At 44.2% G+C, this 21904-nt stretch overlaps 1 protein-coding gene across 3 annotated transcripts; it reads right to left on the reverse strand.

The window, feature by feature from the left end:
- Nucleotides 1–6330: 6330 nt before the first annotated feature.
- On the reverse strand, nucleotides 6331–21749 carry REXO5 (RNA exonuclease 5). Of its 3 annotated transcripts, none has more exons than XM_080354248.1 (20): nucleotides 21728–21749; nucleotides 21426–21542; nucleotides 19652–19773; nucleotides 18630–18756; nucleotides 17674–17758; nucleotides 16189–16338; nucleotides 15948–16036; nucleotides 15042–15157; nucleotides 14095–14233; nucleotides 13482–13576; nucleotides 12534–12636; nucleotides 11799–11932; nucleotides 11369–11477; nucleotides 10923–11033; nucleotides 10661–10798; nucleotides 10043–10135; nucleotides 9331–9550; nucleotides 8632–8825; nucleotides 7891–8000; nucleotides 6331–6539 (listed from the first exon to the last, which is right to left on the reverse strand). In XM_080354248.1, exons 2-20 carry the CDS (start codon nucleotides 21537–21539, stop codon nucleotides 6470–6472), a joined length of 2319 nt encoding a protein of 772 aa, XP_080210374.1. In that variant the 5' UTR covers nucleotides 21540–21542; nucleotides 21728–21749; the 3' UTR covers nucleotides 6331–6469. The 3 variants fall into 3 exon arrangements, with proteins under 3 accessions (XP_080210374.1, XP_080210372.1, XP_080210373.1); XM_080354246.1 differs by having other exon boundaries at nucleotides 11796–11932; XM_080354247.1 differs by lacking the exon at nucleotides 21728–21749 and having other exon boundaries at nucleotides 11796–11932; nucleotides 21426–21695.
- Between the last annotated feature and the right edge of the window lie 155 nt (nucleotides 21750–21904).

Below are 21904 nucleotides of genomic sequence, written 5' to 3' on the forward strand. Positions count from 1 at the left end.
AAGGGAAAATCTGGTTTCCTGTAGGGAAAGGACACACAATTCTCGGTGGCCAAGGTCGAGAGGAAAAGCCTCGCGCTTGTTGTGCCGCGTTCAGCCTGACAGGAGCAGCTCACCCATGGGGTAGAATACTTGCAAAAATAGCCAGATGATCTATCTAGCAAAGTACCAGGTTTTTTAATTACTGTTTACAGAATGCAAACCAGACCTGTATCAGTTTTAAACTCCTGAAGCAGGAGCTGAAGGTGCAACTCTTTGGCAGTGCCGAAAGCGAGAGAGGGCGTCAGACCTTCCCTTGCATCGCCCCGCGATTTTTGTGATGCTAAACAAGGATAGACGGTACTCTGTAACACAGGGGTACCTGTGTGGGAGTGGGGTTTTGTACGTGTTTCTGAGAAGTCTTTAACAGTATTGGAGCCTCAAAATATGCTTGTTTAATAGTTAAACTGTGAATATTTGTGGAACAAGCCAAATACATTCTCTCTTCGTTTTTATATAATTTAAATCTTCATTGTGTAGGGCACAGGACTGTAGTGAGCAGTGATGCTGATGAAATCCTTGAAACCATTACAACTCTTTTTTATTAGAGTATGCATTAGAAAACTTGATGCATGTAGTGAACTTGCCGCGACTTGGGATAAATAACTATAGATAACTGTATAGGTAGTTTAAGTAATATCCTGGAAAACTGGTCCGATATCCACACTCTGTGGCATTTTACTGCCTTCCGTTATACACAAAGAAATACAACTCCTGTAAACTTTACTCCCTAGTAATAAAACACTGACCACCTGCACCATATTATAGTTTGCAACACCTTTAAAATTTAGCTCCCAGACCAACTGGAGGCTCAGTTGTGCTGCTTTTTACTTGTACTGGTGCATTTCTGAGGTCAAAGACTATTTATTGATTCAAATAAGGATTTGAATGATTCAACCCATAGGTGTCCATGAAACGTGACCAAGGAAATCCGTTGAAATTGGATGGTAAATTGTGAGTTTACTTGCTGCTGGTGCTATTCTATGCGGAGCATTATAGCTTTTTAATACCGTGCAATCGTAAGGAAAGAACCACAGGACAAATAGCTGAGTGTGTGGCAGGTGGCACGAAAGCAGAGCGCTGACGCTGCGGCCGCGGGGTGGCCGGGCTGGCTCCGTGGGCTGCCGCGGCGGGTCTGCCGCTGCCCCGGCCTCTGAGCCGCAGCGGCTTGTTGGCCAAGCACCTTTAGGAGCACAAAATGGGTTCACCCCGCTCTGCTGGGAGCGAGGGACTCGGGGCTGGTTGCAAGTGGCTGCAGCCCCAGGTCCCGAGGGGCTGCAGGGCAGGAGCCGTCGGGGGGTCAGAGCGCAGGGGCAGCAGCAGCTTTGCTCTTGTGACTTTTATTTCACTCCTTGTGTGTCTGTCAGAGCCTGAAGAGCCCGTGGATCCCAGGTTCTTGCCACCCGTGGTTCCCGGCCATGGCTCTGCGCTGACTGATGACCTTAATATTTTCATGACACTGTCAACATAAGTATCTTACTTACAGTTCTAGGCCTTGTTTCCCAAAAGAAGCCCAGCAGAGTTAAAAAAACACCGTGTAGTTAGTAGCCACTTCATTTGTGATCTGTTCTGTTGGCTGAGGTTGCATCATTCCCTCTCATCGGAAAATAATAGTCATTGTGAGTTTCTGGGTCTCACAGCCGCGTGTTCCGCAGTGTGATCCTTTTTTAGAAGATACTTGGTCAACTGGGCACTTTCCTTGAGCTCCCTCTGCTCAAAATGTGTGTATGTGAATTTAGCCTTTCAGATTAAGAAGGAAGATGATTAACCTGAAACTCGAAATTCTTCAGAGTAGTGTTTCAATATAAAGCATAACATAAATATTTTTTCAAAGAAGTACTGAAAGCCAAGTGTCTGCTTGAATTCTGTTGTGTGCAAACCAAACCACCAGTGTTAACACTTTCTCTCTGGACTATAGAAGGTTGAATCTTTTGTTTTATATTATCAGCTGAAGTGAAATACATGAGATTGTAAGACAGAAGACTGTAACTCCTTCACCATGAAGTACACAGGTGTCTCTACCTCTTGTTCTTAGACTTGAATAGTTTAAGGTTACCATCCTTTGCTCACAGGATTTTATGCCTGGATGAGTGATCTAATTTTTTTTAATTGACCCAATTTAAGTACTATCTATTTGCCATACTTTTTGCTATACTGCTTTTAATCTGCATGCGATTGAGCCTTTGAAAGGGAGCCAAGTCAAGGTGCAAACAAGTGCCGGTCCTCCCGGGTGCTGGTTTTGGAGTGCAATAGAGCGGCCGACTGGAGCCACATGGCGTGTGGCTCAGGGCCTTTGATCATCACGCATCCCCGTCCCTGCCCGGGCTGCCTGTCCTGACAGTAAATTGAAGGTGGCTCCCAAGAGGGACTCATCGGCCTTTTCATTTGCCCTTGAAAAACTTTCGGAACCCACCTGATGCAGCGCCATGAGTGTATTTTTCTTGTGATGAAAAACACCGTGTTTTGTTGTGTGTTGGGCCAGATCCGTACCAGCCAGCAAGGCTGGGAGCCGCAGCAGCACCAGGGCTGCGCACACCCTGTTCCTCCCCGAGCTCAGGATCTCGCTCAGGACCAAACCCTGATGCTTGAGCAGAGCCAGAGAGCTCTGGAGTGTGTTGGAGGTGCTGGTGTCCGTCCCCCGCTGTGTCCATTAACGCATTTACGTGGCGTCTCTTTTTCACGCAGCACATCCCCGTCCCTGGCTTTCCTCCTTTAAAGTCAACTGCAACGCAATTATTGTCACTGCAAATCCCGAGTGGTGTAGCAACCATTGCTACAAGATTCTTCTTCCAGTCCGAGGGCTCCTTTGGGGTGTGACCGCTTGCACTATCTGTACGGGCACATATTTTGCGAGAAGGGGGTGTGTGAGGCGATAGGGAAATGGGAGTGTGAACATACTAGTCCTGCTAACAGCTTGCCTTAAATCACTGAAACAACAGCAGTTCCTCGCTACTAATGCAATCCTCAGTCTTTCTGGAGTTAGCTTTTTAAATCCAACAGGTTCTGGAGGTTATACAGCTTTTCGTTTTCTTTTTTAAAAACCTCTATCTTTGCATAATTGCACTCTTCAGATAAGCCCTTTTTGGATAACGTGTCAATTCACACACAGACAGAAAAAAAATCCATCTCTGTTGTTCTTGCTGTGAAGGTTTTTGTTACTTCCCCCCCTGCCCCGTAAATTCTCTTTCCACTGAAGGTTGCCGACGGCTGCATGGGACTGTTTACTTGAATGTTGCTGTTTTATGCAGCTGCAGCTGCTGACTCTTGCTCTTCTCTGGGCCCGTGAGAGGGGAGATGGTGTGACCAGAGGTGGCGAATCTGTGCAGAGATCAGGGGAGCTGAAGGCTGGCTGCTGTTTTTATACTTGCAGATGTGTTACTTGTTAGAGGACTTCACAGAATACTGCTTAATATTTTGAAGCTGTGACTTTTTAAAGTCATGCTACACATAGTTATCTGAAAAAACATGCTTGCTTTCTTATCTGTAAGTTTAAATCAGTCTTTAAAAAAGGAGGTGGGCTGGCAGGAGTGGCTGGAGGGCCTCGTGCTGTCGGTTGTTGAGTAACTCAAGTTCCAGGAGCTGTGGATGCAATGGGGAGGACTCGGTTCTGACCCAGCGCTGCTGTGGGTGCCAAGCACCCGCAGTCCCAGGAGAAGGACCAGCCCGGGAGCCAGTTGGCGCAGCGGGAGCTCTGGCAGTACTTGCTTGTGGATCTTGGCCCCCAGTTGAGCCTCAAGCCCCTCTCCACGGAAGGAATGTGTTTTGGTGTGTGCTGGCTCCCAGGGAACTAATTCTAACTGAGGAAATAATGAGAGCTCAGCTTTGTGCGGTTCTCATTGAGTCGCATGCGAACGCAACTGCCTGATCAGTCTGTCAGCTCCTTGGTAACCCAGCAAGGGTAGCTGGGATTGAATCTGCCGCTCTTTGTGTCGGGAGTGGTTTTTGTCTTTTTGGGCTTACCCAAGAGATAACTGCGTATGATCCGGTGTTCTCGCTCCGGGAAGCAATGAATGTGTTGCGTGTGGTGCTGCAGACGCGTGCGGCCCCTTGCAGGCAGCAGAGTCCGAGCGCTGTGTAAATGTGATGCTTGAAAATGGCTGCAGTAAATTCTGGTTCATGTAGGATCTTTTTTTGAAGGGATGTGGCCAAAATTGAGGCAAATTATCTAGAGAAGTAGGAGAAGTTCAAGATGATGCATCTACTGAGTCCTATTTGGTTTGTAGTTTTACAGTTCTGTTCTTATATCAAATTTTGCTCACCATTATTGTCTGGAACAGAAAAGAAACAGCATCTTATAAAATGTGCAATCTAAGGCACAAGGTTGTAATAAGAAGGTTGTCTTTACTTGATAGCAATCCCGAGTGCAATGTTTTTGTCATGTCCCTTTTGGAAGAAGAGCATTAAGTGCAGTCTGAGATTTTTCTTTTCTTATAAGCAAAGCATTGGTTTGTCCATTACTGACTTCTTGTGGAATTTGTGCCAGATGTATATTAAATATTTTGGTGCTTTTTCTAATCCAAGCTGCCATTCATTTACTTGTGAGATTACTGTACTTCTGTATATTTAAATGACCAATCCCTTAAAGAAAAAAATTCCTTTAGTCACAATGTATCCCGACTACTGTAGCTTTCTACATCTTCCAAAGCCTCTGGGTTTCCTGTATTCCAGTAAGGGCTGAGTGGAGGGACGGGAACAGCTACAGAAATCAGATCCGCTGGAAAGGGAACGTTTACGCTGCTCTGCATTGCTGAACAAATGAGTAACATTTGTGGTGTTTACATAATGACACGTTGGTGTTCACTTTCTTGTGCTCAAGCTTTGTACAAAATGTCTTATTTAAAGCTGAAGTCCTTTTTTACATTTTCAATTAAAAGGGGACAAATTAATTATTTTTTCATGCCTACAAATAGGACTCTTGCTAATTTTGTCATCCCCAGAGTTTCTCAAGCGGGAATCCTGGCTGCTTACTAAATCCTGCCCAGTCCTTCCAGGGAGGTGACCGCATCATTTTTAAGTGCATGGAATGAAAACCAGCTGTTTCTCCTTTCAGATTTTCAGTGCGTTTACCGCAAGGAGATACCGGATGTGAGCAGCCTGACCAGGCGCGTGTCCACAGAGGTCAGTCCATCCTCACCCCCTCGCCGCACTGCCCGACCCCCGGGCTCAGCGCCGGGACTGGTGGCGCTGGGGACGGGCACCACGTCCTCTCAGGTTTTGCCGTAGCACTGATATTGATGCTCACCGCATTTGCAGTAGCTGCAGGCAAAGGTTCACTTGGAGTGGATAAACTACTTTTTTAAAAGGGAAAGAAAAAAAAAAGGCTCTTGCTTAAAATATTTCATTTCAGGAATTCTGGAGGCTGTAAATGTAGGTATGAGTGACACTGATGTGCCATCTGCTGCCTTCTAACCAGCGCTGCCCCTGGGCCGGTGCTGTTTGCCTGTCCCTCCCTGGTCTTTATTTTTGCCTGCTCCTCCATGCAGCAGCTCCCAGCTTCTGCTCACAGGCTGCTCTTGGCTCAAGAGCCCAGCACAGTGAACCTGGGGTTGGAAAGTAGGAGGGTGTAAATATTCTATCCGCTATATTCAGTAATTTCTGGAATAACTGTCAACTTTATCTCAGCATATTCTAATTCATATCAAGAAATCTGTCATGGTCAAACCTTGAAAAAAACATTTCCTTTTTTTTTTCTCTTCCAAGTGCCAAAATCTCTCCTAGGCATCCTTGCGCTTAGAAATTCCTGCTATTAACAAGAAATGCTCAAGCAAAGCACAGGAATGAAGCTGTGGGATTGCAGATCACCTCATCCTACTGCAACTCCGGGCTTCCAGCTCCTGCTGTAAGTGATGATGTGTGAAGTTCACACAAACGCATCGTTTCCTTAAAATGGCCCTTGTCCCTCCCACAGCTACACTGTAATGTCTCTTTTTTTGTGTGTGTGGGGTGGTCATGGAGGGAGGAGAAGGTGGAGATTGTCCAAGAAGGATGAATCACCAATTCCTCCGTTCCATGGACCAAGCACGCTGCTTTCCTGGAAAGGAGGCAGTGACTCCGCTTCAGGAGCTGGCACCGCACGTTTCCAGAAATCCACACAATTCCCAAGAACTGTTAACTGCTGAGCAGCTGCCGCAGGTCCTGCATTCAGCTGCTGGTCTGTGGTCTGCAGGGTTTCGGTGGGGCCAGCCTGCTGCGTGACACCTGCCAGGCCAACACGGGGCCTCCTCAGCCCCTGCCAGGGAAAATTGCACAGCACGAAGGGTTAATGGAAAAGGTTTTGTCCTTTAAGATGTTTTGAATAGCTTTTATTTTTAGGCTTTGTAAAACACACAGAGTGAAAGCCTATTGTTTTTATGGTAGGAGGTCTTTACAAAGACATCAATATTTAAAGTAATTAAAAATATCTTAACAAAACTTTGCTTAAAAACTTGGCAGTTTAACAAGCACGCCTCCCTCCATCTTCTTTTATTCCCATCAGCCCAAGGCCAGGTTCTGATCCATGCGTGCTGCAACGTAAACAAGAGGTGTGTTATTTCTGCTCCTGGTAGCCTCGATGCTTGTTGGGTTGTTGGTGAGAAGCCTGCAACCCTCAGGATTATAAGAACAAAAAACCAAAAACCCCTGTATTTTTTTTCCCACCCAACAATTATTTGGCATTCTCTGGAGTGCCAGTCCTCTGGGAAACGGTAACACAGGGACCCTGCTTGGCAAGAACCTCTTCCAAGGCTGGGATGGAGCTCCCAGGCCCCTCAGCAGCCTGCGGGACTCCAGCCCAGGCTCTGTGGGCTCCTTGAGGGTGCAAACTCCTGAATCTGCAAACGACACGTGGTATGGGCAGGAACTCCACAGCCATGCTCTCCCCAAACCTTTCCGGGGGGCTGACAGGTGAGTGTGCAAATAACTGAGGTGATACAGTGGTGCAGAGAAGAGGCAAAGGACTGCTCAGAAATACAAAAAAATGGACTCAGTTATAGCCCAGAAGAAAGCAGCCGATTATAAAAGGATGATACTTACTATGAACTGCCTGCAGAGGTCCAGGCTTCCCCCAGGGCTGACTTAAACAGGGGCAGAATTTGACACCAGGCTCGTGGAATAAACCATTTACACAGGGCTACGTGCAATCCATACTTCTAAAATAAGGTAGGAATTGCTGCCATCTCATTTTATTTGCTATTATTCTTTGGTGTGTCAGGGGAAACAGTTTAATGATCTTTATTTAAGAAGACAGATTATTTTAAAAACCCACAAACTAAAAAATTTCCTTTTCTTTTTAAGAGTTATTATAAACTGAACAATTAGAGCAAATGACTTTAAGTACAGCCCTTAGCATGCAACCTTGCTGAAACGGTTTGTCACTGTCACTTGGCTTAGGACACATCTCCCTTCTAGGCACACTGGTGCAGAAGATAATACATCATTGTGATTCTTCTCAGGAAGCTCTGGAAGTGAGAGGGGAACCTGGCCTGGCTGCCCAGCCAGGCGGAAGAGCTGCTGCTGAGCCCCCTGCTTCTATTTCAGGGCAGGACTCCTGTGAAGGAGGCCGAACAAAAACCAAGGGCAGCTCTGCCCTTTATCTGACTGTCTGAACAGCAACACCGGGAGAGAACAGAATACCTGTATAATTAATCAACATTGTACTTCAGCCTTGCTAATCTGGACCATCAGCTACAGCAATGGTTTCAGCACTTGTGCTGGTTCTGGATCAGGAATGGCTTATGAGCAGAACTTACTGTTCAGGTTTTATTGGCCTAACGTGAAAGCACTTCCTTGTGTAGAGTTTTAATTTTTAATAGTTTAAGAAAAAAATATTTGGCTACGTGTTTTACTTAGCTCTTTGCAAAATAGGTAGCAAGTTACCTGTTTACTCCAGGAAAGAGAACAATGCACAGGGTGTTATTCTGCAGCCTTCTATAAAGCTTTTTGATATGGTGGTCCAACTGCTTCACCTTTTTCCTTAGGTCCTCCTCCTGCATAACAGAATATAAGTATTAAAATCCCCACTTCACCAGCAGATCTGTAGCAATCACACTTAAAAGGGCGTGAAGTGAGATTGACCCTTGGGCAGCCTCAGGGACAGAATGGGTGAGGACAGCGGTGATTTTGTTCCAGAGGGCGGGCGCTGCGGTGGCTCAGCAGCAGGGAGAACGACAAGCTTATCTCACATGGCGCTGCAGCTTCCACCTGTGACAGTGAGAGCTGGAACTAGATCTGTTCTTTCCTGTAGGGCTCCACAACTATTCCCTTCTCCCTCTGACTCCTGTACCATTTGCTACACCTCTACCCTGCTCTGTCTGCTCCCATGCAGTGGGCTTCAGTTCCTGGCCAGCACCGCTCGCTGCCCCGAGCACCTATGCTGTGGGGGTTTTTTTTTTGAGGTTATACAGTATCTGCAAGCATTGTGTTATCTCATCTCACATGGTATTACCTCTCCAAACTGCCTTGTGGAACTGATCCTTGTCAGCCTCTCTGCTCCAGCACAAGGAGACCCTTCTGTTACACACAGCTCTGACCTAAGTCTGCTCATAGTTACCACTCCTGGTTTCCAGGGCAGAACCCCCTCACTAACTGCAACACCCATCAGCACAGCCTTAAACTCACACAGGCAGAGAGCTGCTGCATTTTCTCATATAAGATGTCTCCTCCTTCCTTCCTCTTGCTGTGATTCATTTGCCAAATCCATCTCCAGAGGTGACCTGAAGCAAGCGCGTTCCTACTTCTTAGTTTGCTGCCCTTCATGGTCCATCCATTTAAAACTTCAAGGGCATCTGCAGCACTTTGTGATTTCTGGAATTCTGAAACACAAAGAGAAGGGGAATGTGCTTTGGCAGTGATGTTGCTGCCTTGGTCCTTGTCACCTCTAGGGCAGGGCTGAAGATGAGATGAGAAACTGAAATCACTGGAGCAAGCAGATCATTTTGCTACAGGTAACCATCAGACTATAGAAATGCCAGTTAACTGCAAGAGCACCCATCCAGTTCTCACCTTTTCAGAGGCAATGACTTGTCTGTGTGAGGCTGCACAGTAGCCAACCCTACCACTGGGTTACTGGAGCCAATGAACTACCCCGGAACTTTTCAAAGTAAAGATTTTTTTTTTAAGCTGTCTTTCTTAAATTTTAAATATTTAGCTGTAAAATGCTCCTCCAAACAATACATGCCTCCACTGTAGTATTTTAAATACCACCACTTTGAGCATGCATGAGTTTCAGTAGCTCTTGGTGTGCCTGTGCAAAGTTCCAAGGGCTGCTGAATGAGCTTATTTGAAGGAAATAAGCAGGCTCTATGTGAAGCTACTTACTGAGGAAACAGCAGTTCCTGTGCTTTCCACTCTGGAGATCCTTTGGCAGGAACAGTGTTTCCAGGTCTTTCAACTGGCTGAATTCTTCTTGCAAGTCTGTCTCTGTGAATGACTTCTTTAGACCCGCCACATAAATCACACCTTCGTTTTCTACATCCAGTTCTAGTTCCTTTATCAACACATCACAGTCCAGCATGGCTGCAGTGACAGGTCTCTGGACCTGGGGTGGATTCAGCAGAGCAAACACAGCACATCAGTCCAAGCAGCTCTGTGTTCTGAGCTTCCAGTTTAAATTCTTTTCTCCCATTACCAAAAGTTGACAAGCTATTTTCCCTCACTTGAAAAAAATATGACTAATGAAGGCTAACTTAATTAGCCATGAAAAAGAAAGAGAGATTGTAATGCAGAAACACTATAAAATGAAGAATCCCGTATTTACGGCATTTTAGCACCCTGTTACTTGGCTCTTCCTTTTAAAGCTGAAGGTGGAGGTCAGAATGCTTTCTAACCCCCTTCTGCTGACAGGCAGAAAGGAAAAGAGGGGTCTGTTTCCTTTCTGCCAGTGCCCCTGAATTGTCCAGGGACAGGGAGAAGGCAACAGCACAACCAGCATTTGCCAGACACTGCGCTGTCAGCAGATGTTAAAAGAGACACATCGGATGCTGTTCCTGAGCTCAACATAACTTGCGCTTCTGCTATTTGCGTCGTTTACCTTAATGCAGGATCCTGCTACCTCAGTTCCATTTAGGCTTTCCACAGCAAGCTGGGCACCTTCCAGCACTTCATACCGGATACAGACATAGGGCTTGAAAGAGAATGATAAGATACTTCAGCCTTATCAGTAATACACATTAGCCATCCCTTTTTAAAAGTCAGGTCTCACTAAAGCTGCGTTTACTTTAAAAAATATAACATAAAAGCATTTGCGGGTAATATATGTAACACTGTATACCATAGCTGTTAAAAACAACCTTCAATTAGCTCATGAATTAATAAGAACTTTTTTTTTTGGCCATTAAAGGCCTCAGCATATCAGTTCTCTCAAGAGGAACAAAAAGCACCTCAGCTTCTCCAACACTTAATAGTCGTCTAGCTTGAATAGCAGAGTTAAGCCGCATGAGCCGGGTTTATCCTTGTAATTGTGTGGAGCAGCTCTTAGATACCTTGAATTGTTGTAGCTGACAACTAAACCATCAGAAAAAAACCAAAACAAACAACAGCCAAAAACCAGAATAACAAGTATTTCAGTGGTTCTATTTCACATCTTTCCAAGAGATTGCTCGAGCCTTCCACACCTGTCAGCAATCTTAATGCTTTGCGTGCTCCTCACCTGGAATGTTTCCGTCACCACTGTGAGAGATTGGATTGGTCCACACCTCCCGAATTCTTTTTTCACGGACTTCAGGCAGAAGCTTTCTTCAAAAGGACCTGCGTAAATTGTCAGCATGTCAGTGAGCTTGCTTCTCACCTGTAGGAACACAGATTAGAGAAGGAACTTCACAAAGCAAAAGAACTAAGCTACTTGTTGCCTCCAGATAAATAACATCTTTTTCCAAGCTTGGCAATGAAGATTATTCTCAAAAAGACAGTACCTTTTCACAAAGTCCAGCAAGAAAGTGAGATGCAATGTACTCTGGACCCAAACTAAACTGAATGATACTGAATGTGGACAGAGGAACATCTTCTAAGGCTCTCTGAAGAATCTGTAGGGAAAAGAGAGTACAAGGCTCAAAGAGGTACAAGACAATCGTACTGCAAAGGATCAGAAACAAAGCTATTGAACTCAATTCCCAACTTTAATTTTCATTGTTGTCCAAGGAAGCCCTCAGGCACAAATTCTTCTTTAGTGAGTCAGGAGAGGATATAGAGGATCAAAGCTTAATTCTGCAATGTTAAAATGGATTTAGCTAACCTGGTATTAATGCTAACAGTACTGTCAGTCAGCTTTTTAAAATAGGACTCATCTACCCACCCCCAGAACAAGAACTTTGAACTACTTTGATGCTTGCTTAAACCAACCCACTCTAAGTCCACTCACCTGTTTGTTTGAAGTGCTCAGGTTACTCTGACACAGGCCAGAAGAGTCTAGTTCCTGTCTGCCCAAAAGGAGGGGTTTTTGGCCAGTCACTTGCAAGCAGTCTAAAAAGCTACCAGAGAAGAAAGCTGTGAGTCACAGTACTTATCAATATGGTGAATTAAAAACCTTTCAAGAAATGCTTGTCAGAGAAAAATGACAAAGTTCGTTAAAGAAATTTGAAGGAATATTCTTGTCCTCAACATCAAAAGAAGCCTAGAAAATGCTTTGTGAAATCTAAGACACAACTTCTGCAAGTTTTTCAGTGCTATGCGGACATTTGTGTCTCTCTCTGAAGATCCTGATAGCGTCTAAAAAACACAACATACTTCTTCAATTTTACTGAGGATTCAACTGAAGAAAACACATGCATCTTTGAGAATCTTATTACCACGGTTTGGATAAATGTGGAGGCTCCTTCAGCTGTTTCTGGACCCCACATCCTTGTGGCTGTAATGCAGCTTTGTTCTGTGAGACCTCAGCCAGTTTTTCAGCTGTCAGAAGCATCTCCAAGTTTAGTTCTGCTACCTTGGGGAAGGAAGAAGATTAGTAGTTGGCTTTCATCTCAGCTAATTGTAGCTAACTGAAAAGCATGTGCTTTCTCTGAGTCACCCCGGCACACTCCACAGCAGTGAAGAAACACAGGCATTCATTTCTTGCCTTATTATTTTCTGTTGTCATTTTCAAGCATGCAGAACTCACAGCATCAACCAGCAATCATCTCCAAAAAAGTTCTCTCAGAAATCAATGGCAGAAGCAAGAGACTCATAAAAACAGCTGAATCACTACCCCAACATACAAGGTGTCTCACTTCTTTTGTCTGGAAAAATGACAGGCATTCCTGTAGGCTGAAGAGTCTCAATCCTTCTTTACCCAATGCCCCTCAAGATCATCAGCAATGCTGATTCATGTCAGTGTCTGAGTGCTCAAGCACTGGTAATGCTCAGGTTATTAAGATACCTGGTTATATGCTGAAAGTAACAAGCTGTCAAAATTGAGGCCTCTATCACAGCTCCATCTTCTCTTTTAAATCAACAAGAGGATGGGCAGGATTTTTTTTTTCCTTCATAAGCACAACAACTTGTACATTCTGCAATTAAGGACAGAAATCTTCATTAGATATAGCTACCTTTGCTGGTCCTTGCTCAATAAAGAACTGAGCCAATTCCAATGCAGCTCTAGCATCTTCTGCAGGATCATGCCCAAGCTTCTGTTCACACTGAATCTCCTTCCTAGGGCATCAAAATTAGGTGTACAGGCAGGTTATCTGTTTTTCCACACTGACCAACATCCTGTCTTTTCTAAACTGGATCTTTTTCGGGCAAAATATCTTTCCCCTTTCCAAAAGGGATTTCAGTTCTGTGCAGCAGCATTCTTGTGAAATATTCCCAAAAGTTACTGCAAGAAATGTTTTTGCAATGTTGAGCAAAACACAGTTCACTGGGTTTAACAGAAGCAGTGCTAACACTTGGTACTCTGATGCATGACTATTTTTAATTTTACTTCTTCCTTGACCAATGACCCAACTCACTGTTAGCACAGACAGGGAAGCAACCTCCAACTCAGTGAAGTTTGGCATTGCAGAGTATTAATATTCACGGTATGAATGGTGAGAACTGTATCACTAAGACATACTATGCAGTGGTAGTTAATGCACTGAGGAACGCAACTGACACTTTCATACCTTAGCCTTGCCTTCCCCTAAGTGCAACAGGGGAAACAGGGGAACAGGCCCCTAAGTGCAACAGATCTCAGTTGTGTGAGCCGGTGTCTTTGTTGCTCTACGACTGAATACACTGGTACTGGGGCGGCCCTGCAGAAAAGCTAGTCTTGCAAAGATGCAAATCTGGTTGGGTCACAGCGCCCCTTCTTGCTCAAAGACAAGCCAGGTTATTATGCTACCTGATGTTCCAAGAAGGCACTAAATTCTTCTTTACTATTTGCACAGCCTGCTCCTTTCCTTTGAATTTTGGTGAAAAAAAATAATAACTATAATGCTACTAGTGGAAGAGCAAGACCCTGTGACCCACCATGACAGTTTCTAATATTTCCAATGACAACACAGTAATAATCTTACCCTAAAACAGCTTTGGCTAGAAATTTTAACTTAAATCTTCGACCTTCATTTCTGGCAAAAAGCAATGAAGTATCAATAACACTGGGGTGGATCATCTGGAGGAGAGAAAACATTAGCAGTTTTATTTAAGAACAGTCATATAGAATTGGGCAGTAATCCACTGTTACCTGTGCCTCTGCCTTTTCATTTCAGTTGCCAGTTTCCTACTGGTAGGTAACTGGTCCTCGACAAGAAGAGCAAATAGAAATAATGAAACAAGCCCAACTCTCTAAAACTCTATTGGGAATATCTAGATTGGGTTAGAAAGATTAATTATTATTTGATCATTTTAGATTGGTTAATTTAAATAAAGGAAGGATTTCAGTTCTTCCCACAACAGAGCTATCTGGCTGAAGCAGAGAGGTACATCAATGTCTGGGCAGACTCCTCCCTTCCTTTGGGGCTCTGAAGAGCCCCTTGCAAGTTTTAGAGACATAAGGAAAGTCTCTTTTAAATTCTTACAGACATAAAGCTATTGACAATAAAAAGCAAAGTGTTCACTAATAAAAAAGAGGAAATGTTTAGATTTTTCAGGTCTGAAGTTAATATCAAATACTCTTAAAAGCATACTCACTTCCAAAGCCTGAAGATCAGAATTTAGAGAATGACCCACCAGTACCGCATCATGGGGAAGCATTTGTTTCAGTCTGGTTTGGATGTCTGACAGTTTTGTTTTCACTGGAAGAAGCATTTTCTTCGTGATTCCTGAGAATCTTCAAAAGTCGAATGAGGAAAAAACAACACATTAGCAACAGCGCCTACTGGAGAATATTACAAGCAGGGCATGTAATATATGAACTCAGTGTAACTAATGACAGAATGCCATTTACTGCTTTCTGTTCCAACATAAAGAGGATATACTGCAGATATATTAAACTGCTATGAGTGCTACCACATCTGTTTCAAAAGTCCATCTCTCTCGAGTATACCTTACGTGATCCAGTTCTTAGCATCAGATAGCACAGGTAAGGAAATACTGCAAGGCTGATGGTGGAAGCATCCAAGCAACCTAATGGGCCTGGAACCTCCTGGACAAAACCAGGCAAAGTTTTGGGAGAAGATAAGGCTTGAGTTTTGCCTGGTTTTGTCATAATACTGAGCCCAGCCCTGGAGGTGTGTACAAGCTGACAAGCTGCTTTATTCATTTTTTACGAAAAAACAAACTCAGCTATGGAGCAGCAACTGCAATCCTGTACTCTTATCCTCCATCTTATTTTGTAGCCAGCAGTGTAAAGAGTAACTTGCCCTGACTATCATCAATTTGTCACAGAACTTTTCCTAGAACGCTGCAGAACGGTAATGCTTCCACATCGTAGCCACACAGGCACTAGGTAGCAGAGAGTATATACATAATGTTGGGTATTCTAATCACACAGCAAGAACTGGATCCTTAACACTGAGTGAAATGCAGTAGGTATCTGTGCACACCAAAGCCTTATGAAAGATCCCGTGTCACAGGCTTAATTTGAAAGGGTTGCAGTTCTTAAAGATGAAGAGATAAGAAACTCATGTGCAAGTCACCTGGTGCGGTAGTTCACTACTGTGCTTTCAGGTTTGACTAGTTCATTCAAGAGGCATCGACCCTGTGCATCCACCAAAGAGACACGGGTGACTTCATTCCCTTTTGCAGTCAGGCACTGTCCGGAAGAAGCAGAGGCAGTTGCTGAATCAGCACGATGCTGCCACTCAAAAACCTGAGCTAACCTCTGATTTGGCTGAAGCCAGCATCACTACCAAGGAGCTACTCAACTTAGAGATCTACCAGTCATGGGTAGTTGTTTTATACTGCAGCATGCTTCATTTTAATTGTTAAATGGCCACCATAAGCACAGCAAACACACAGACAAGCATAATACAAAGAAAACCATTACAAAGTGCTGATTTCACAGAACTGGTCTGTGCTCCGCACTGCAGAGCTGTCACTGAGAGCGTCTTCACCGGAGACGACGTACAATTTAAAAGCAGAGCTCAGGCTGTATCGCTAGTTACTCAATGCTGATGCCAAATAGGGATCTCTGCAAAGTAACAAAACTGCACTAAAGGAGGAATTTTCACCACAGCACGCTGTCCAAAGATCTGCCATGGCTAAGGGTGTGTGACAGGGAAGTCCTGTTCCTCTCCCAGACCTTGGGGAGGGCTGTGAGGAGGAATTCCCCAGCATTGTCAGGGGTTACTGCAGCATTGCTGATGGGCCTGGCAGATCCAGCTGCTGCTCCAACAGCCAACGCAGAACTGGGCTCTCTGCTGCTCAAGAGAATATTTGTCACCAGAACCACTTCCTGAGTCCTTCCCGTGGCTGCATTTAGCCTTGGAACCATCAATGAAGGGACTGGCAGCAGATGTTAATATACCAGAAGTGGTTTAGCAAACAGGGTGCTTGGCTCGCTTGACTATATTTTGTAAGGCCACACACATTTATTTTTTTACCATTTCACAATCCAGACCAAAGAGGGGGCTGCTGTCCGTCCTCTGCTGATCACACTCTGTATGTACAAAGCCCTTACATCTAGGGGAGCCTGGAATGAAAAGATACCTGTAAATAAGGAACCGACCTCTCTCTTCTAAAACTCACCATCTATCTTATATGACCAAACTTATCACTAAGTGTCACAATTAATAAAAACACCCAACCAACACAACAAAGCAACCAGAGCCCTCAAAAACTGACCTTTTATGGGATAGTCATGTTTTTTCTGTTCTTCTAAAGTCAGAGTATAGCTAGTAAGGCCTTGTTTTTTTTCTCCGTACTTCCGAATGATGGGATCACACTGCAAATCTGAGCTTTTAGGAATACAGTCACTGCTAGGGGAAGTCAAACCTGTAAAACACAGAAGCACCTGTCAAGCTCAGATAGCGCTCCCTGCCTGCAGCCAGTTTTCTGCATTAGTACTCACACTAAGAGGCTACAGCATTTCAAAGGAAAACATTACCTGGAACAATAAACTGGACAGACAGAAGGATGGACCGACAGCTGTCTGTATATCTATCTGTCCATCTACCTCAAGTTTATTTTTATATATACATCTCTCTCTTCAGTTTATCTATCTCTCTGCAGTTCATAGCTCATTTACCATGTGTACATGTATCTATACTTCATATATATAATATATACAAAATTGTCTATACACTAATGTATATACTGTATATATTAAAAATATACTTGAAATTCAGGATACTTGAATCTTACTCCCAGTTCAACTACTGACACTTCTGCCTGATTCAGAGCAAGTCATATCACAAGCCTGTCTCACGTTCCTTTCAGAAAGAGAACAATCTCGCCTTGCAAGCATGACAGCATAATCACCTGTCACTTTGTGTAAGCTGTAAAATAAGTTATCTTTTCTATCTTCTCTGTGGAGTTCTTTCCTGTAAGCACTATAAGGAGAAAATATGTTTTAAGTGTGGCTCACAAAGAAGCAAGCACTGAACTGACACCAGAATCCACAGCTGTATAAAGTTAAATTATCCTGTACATGATTCTCTGCAGATTGCACTGAAAAGAAAAATACACCTGACATCTCAGACCTGTGACTGTGCAGCAGGTTCACAGTCAGGATGGCAGAGGACTTGTCAATACACTGAGAGTAACAGCTGCTCATTCTCCCATTTAGGACTTGAATTCAAGATCCTTTGTTACAGTTCTAACAATTTCAGTGAAGTTTGCATTGTAGTCTCTGGCAGGTTTTGTACAAGCCTGTTGGATTACAGTCACCTCTACGAAGAGTATAAAAATAGGAAATCCGTTGTCAACACACCTGTTCTTTACCTTGATTTGCTGCTCAGTATAACAAAGAAAACCAAGAAGAAATTAGTAACTACTTAGCTTGAATCTAATTTGTATGTCTGTATCTTTTCTTAGATACATCTTAGAATAAAATACCCACAAAACGTGTAACGAAGCATCAGAATTTTGGATTAAACATGTTAAAAACTTTCTCTCTGCTTTTTGCATTCACTTGTGACAATAAGCCCAAGAGAGGGTTACTGAACTACTCAGGGTAACTAGTCTTGTGGTTTAAACCATTGTATGTTTTCCTTTGTAAACATTTTACCACAGCAACACGCTGGGATTGCACAGGATGCAAAGTCATAAATCACTGTTGAAAGCAAATCACTGTGGTTGAAAGAGATTATGCAAAACCAAGCAAGATACCTTGTGCAGTGTTGTGAGGCTCCAGGTTTGCTCCTTCTCCATACAGGCTGGCTAGGAAGTTGGCAGAAGGTGTTAATGTGAATCTCTGAAAAAAGAGACGTGTTAGAGACTTTGAAACGGGAGCAGAAAAATCAAGCAAAAGAGATGATTCTTGATCCCCAATCCAGCCCAATTTAGAGAGGATGGATAAGGAAGCAGTGGAAACATGTCTGGTGTCTTCCCAAGGAAGAAAAAAACAAACCACAACACAAACCAAACCTGTTTTAACAACAGACGATATAGAATTCTTTGTACTACGGGAGAGATTTGCCTTCCCCAATCTGATCAAGAAGGGAAATCTCAAGACTTTCTCTGACATAAACTAAAGCAAGTTCCTGACTTGCCAGTTAAGTTGTGATTTGCATTTACTGCAGTTCAGGGAGAATTCTCTAGAAGTCTGAATTGAGGTGCTTCTTTCTTTCATCCTTCAAAAATGTTGCTTGTAACTCAGAAAATTAAAATAATTATTTTAATAATCTTTTGGGAATGGGAGAGATTTGACATAAGAGTGCAAATAGTAAAAGCAAGACTTTTCAATCAGTGGGAATAGTACATCTCTATTAAGAGTCTCCTCACTCAGAGTAAATTCCAAATTAACCGAGATATTTTTAATCTCATCGGCATCCCGATGATGCGGGAAGCGTAACAGTCAGAGGACTAGAACATCAATACAAGTTTCACCTGGTAAGGCTTCAAAGACACACATCTTGAAAACCTGTTTCTAATATCAAAGCCTTGGCATTTGTTCTGAGCTGACAAAGGCTACAAATAGATCCTCCCATCAGCTTGTGTTGAGAGTCAAAGATAGCCACTTCCTACTGGAACAGGCAATAATATCACTGCAGAGGTTAATCCCTGGGCCACGGTTTCAGGACTGGAAGGAGTTTAGAAGACAGCAACACAGTCTGGGGACTTACATGCTGGAACACTTTTCGGAGGTGTTTGAACTGCAAATAGAATTTGTAGAAATGGAGTTGGCTCATTTCATGCAGAACAATAACCACGACCCCAGCCAGGTGGCTTTGGTGATAAATGCGGCACCAGCTGCAGTTACAAAAAATATAAAATTAAAAAACAAAAAAATCAAAGCAAAACAATTATCAAGCACTCTTAGAAACAAACTTGGAACCAGCCCAGCTTTTAAGTCAGTGTATGGCAAAGTGCCAAATTACTTCAATGAGAAGAGGCTTTATAGCTTATCTCAAACTGCCACATATTCCTGGAAGCAACATCGTGTAGGAGACAGACAAAGAATGAGTTATAGCAGAATTCTGCTGTGGTGCCATTTCAAGACATTTATTCCTCATTTATATGCATCAGAATGTGAATACACACGAGTAACTTCAGCTGTAGTGATGCAGTGCAGTGAATTAATGCATCAAAAAAAACTTTCACAAAATTTTCTATTTGCTACTTAAAATCTGAAGTGGGATCATTCTTGCCTTGAGTTTCATTTCAAGTTTCATTACATTTCACCATATTTTTGCCATCTGAAGTTATACATCCTCCTCAACCTTCCCCTTCCATTGCTTAGAGTTGCTCTGAAAAAGGGCAAAGTGATTAAAACTTTTTTCCCAAAACACCCTAGAACACTGTTTCAATGATATCTGATATAAAACCTGTCTGTATTTTTGTGTTGTGTTAATATTTTTAACATGGCATTTCGTGTCTCAGTGCATGAAGCTTCTTCTGTTCCACAAACTTGCTTTGTTTTTGATAACCACATGAAACAAAACTACGAAACGGAAGAATCTTCGTCCAAAGAAGAATTCTGGTCTCTGGCCAAGTCTAACAAATGTATCTCCATAATACCATAATGTCATTATGGTGGCTGCATTGCAAGGATTCCAAAACCAGCACGGCCAATATGCCTTTAGGAACTTTTTCCCAGCACGTGAGGACACAGGCAGGGTTGACTGTGACCACGGGTGTGTTATACCTGGGCTGTGTTGCGTTGTGGCACTTCCCCAAGGCTGCGTACTTCAGCAGCTCATACAGCTGGTCATGGCTGATTTCGCAGTCCTCACCAAATAAAGCTGCTGACAAGCGAGATGACGTTTCCTGTGAAAAGGGGAATGGCTAGTCAAGGAAGGTTTTATGTAATCACATAAGCTCATGGAAAACGAAGTAAATTATATGCTACAATGAAACTCTTTACTATTATCTTTACTATTAGGGTACAATCAGCTACATTAAAATAACTCTTCTGCTCATTATGGGCAAAAGTTTCCTTTCAGATCATTCTTTAATATTAAATTTACTATCAATATTTCAGGTACTCGAACTTCAAAGATTTATTTAATAAAGATTAATGTAAGTAGCTGTATGTAGTAAGGAGACTTAAAGTTATTTAATTTGCAAACACAAGATTCTGATCTTTTTCAACCCTTGTTACTGTAGAGCCATGGGCATTTATACAAGTGTTACAATATGTATTCACTTTGTAGAATGTCTTATTGAAATCCATTTATTCATTTACTTTATGTGATCTGTTTTGGCAGACTGGTTTGCTGACCCCTACAGGAAAAAAAAATGCTTCAGTAAAATCCAAGGAAACTGCAGGAAGCATCGAGTAGATGAGACGGAGCAAAGACTGTACCATAGAGTTCAACATAACAGTTCTCTAAGCCTAAATGCACAAATTCTCCTAAAAGCTAATATGCAAGTAAATGCCTGATTTTGGAGACCTTCACTTACCATTATTGCCTCTTCCAACAGAGCTCCTTTGAGCTATAAACATTTTAAAGATACTCTTCTTCTATGTGATGAAAAGACATCACAGCATAGAGGTGGAAAGAAAAAAGACCATAGAATGCTACAGAATATCAAATCCCACAGGATAAACCACTACCAGAAGTTGTGTTTTCCTCACCACACCAACAAGCCTCACGCTCATTAGTTCTGACAGAGCCTGCACACGTGGGACTGAGCTGGTGCGCTTTTAAAGCCATTTGTCATTGGTAAGAAAGCTAAACAGAGGTGACAACCTTTGAGGTTCAAGTGGTTAAGAATCATCTGGTAGTAATAACACAGGGCAGCGTAATTGCTACTCCTTCATCTTCCATGCTAAGTTGGACAAATAAGTAACAACACTGTCATTTTCAATACAGCCTAATTCGAGCTCTGCAAAAAAGCCCAAACCAAACAGCAGGAGTTTTATGTCACCAAGCAAAGGTGACCTGGCAGCCACAGGAATGTCAGTGTCTGCTCAGGTACCAACAAGACCAACCTCACAGGTCAGACACGACTCCTGTCGGTGCTGGGTGCTAAACGGTAACCTGGGTGAGGGAGGTGTCACCGTGGGCTGAATCTGTGGGTGCATTGGATCCTTCAGCTGTGAATGTGCTGAGCAGACACAATGCTCCTTTCAAGATCTACTTGGTTTAGGAAAAAACTATATTGGAGACGGTATTTATCTTGTAACAAAATTCCTTCAAAGAAACGCCTAACACTCAAAATGGGTTCACTGCCGTGCTTCCTGCGGCAGAAACCAATCCACTATCTGTAGGTGTTACCTTTAGCCAGCCCTCGGGCTGCACTGCCAGTAAAACCCGGGTTTGCTGACCTTCCGGCATCCCAACGCGTGATGAAACAAACCCACCCACACCAAGTGGCTGTGAAACACCCACAGCCCCGGGCGAGCCCCCACAGCCCCGGGCGGGCCCCCACAGCCCCGGGCGGGCCCCCACAGCCCCGCCGGGCCCTCTGCTCACCTGGGGGCCGCCGCCGTCCGCCTTCCTTCTCTTCAGAGCCGCCCGTCGTGTCCCCGCGTCCTCCGCGTCCCCGGCCGGCCGCTTGTACCCGTTGAGGCGAACGGGCTCCGCCATGGCCTGGACGGAAGCACCGCGGGCGATGCCGCCAGTCAGCCCCTGTCCGCCGGGCCAGGCCCAGCGCCCGCCCAACGCCGGAGGTCCCCCGGGCAGTACCGGCAGGGGGGATCCCCCGCAGCCCTGACGCCGTGGGGCCGATCCCTGGCCGCCCCCTCCTCCCCAGTTCCCCCCGACGAGGATCCCACCTCAGTCCCACCGGGCTCTCCAGCCACCGACGAGCACGCCGCCTCGGCACGCGGCTACCTGCGCCTGCCTGCTGGCAAGGCCAGAGCAGTCGATCCGCCGAGCGCGCGGATGAGGGCGGCGCCGCTGCCGCCGGCGGGAGGTTTGAAATGGCCGCCGCGGAGCCCAGGCTGCTCTGG

Source organism: Nesoenas mayeri (genome assembly GCF_963082525.1).
Source record: "Nesoenas mayeri genome assembly, chromosome: 15".
Taxonomy (NCBI): domain Eukaryota; kingdom Metazoa; phylum Chordata; class Aves; order Columbiformes; family Columbidae; genus Nesoenas; species Nesoenas mayeri.

Bases quoted from the DNA above. Each gene is read 5' to 3' on its own strand.
- REXO5 (XM_080354246.1), bottom strand. From the start codon at position 21,539: ATGGCGGAGCCCGTTCGCCTCAACGGGTACAAGCGGCCGGCCGGGGAC. The intron at 11,933-12,533 runs GTAGCTATATCT...TCCTTCCCCAAG, and splicing joins TTGAGCAAGGACCAGCAAAG to GTAGCAGAACTAAACTTGGA. The intron at 6,540-7,890 runs GTAACTTGCTAC...TTTACGTTGCAG, and splicing joins CTCTTTCCTGGAGTAAACAG to CACGCATGGATCAGAACCTG.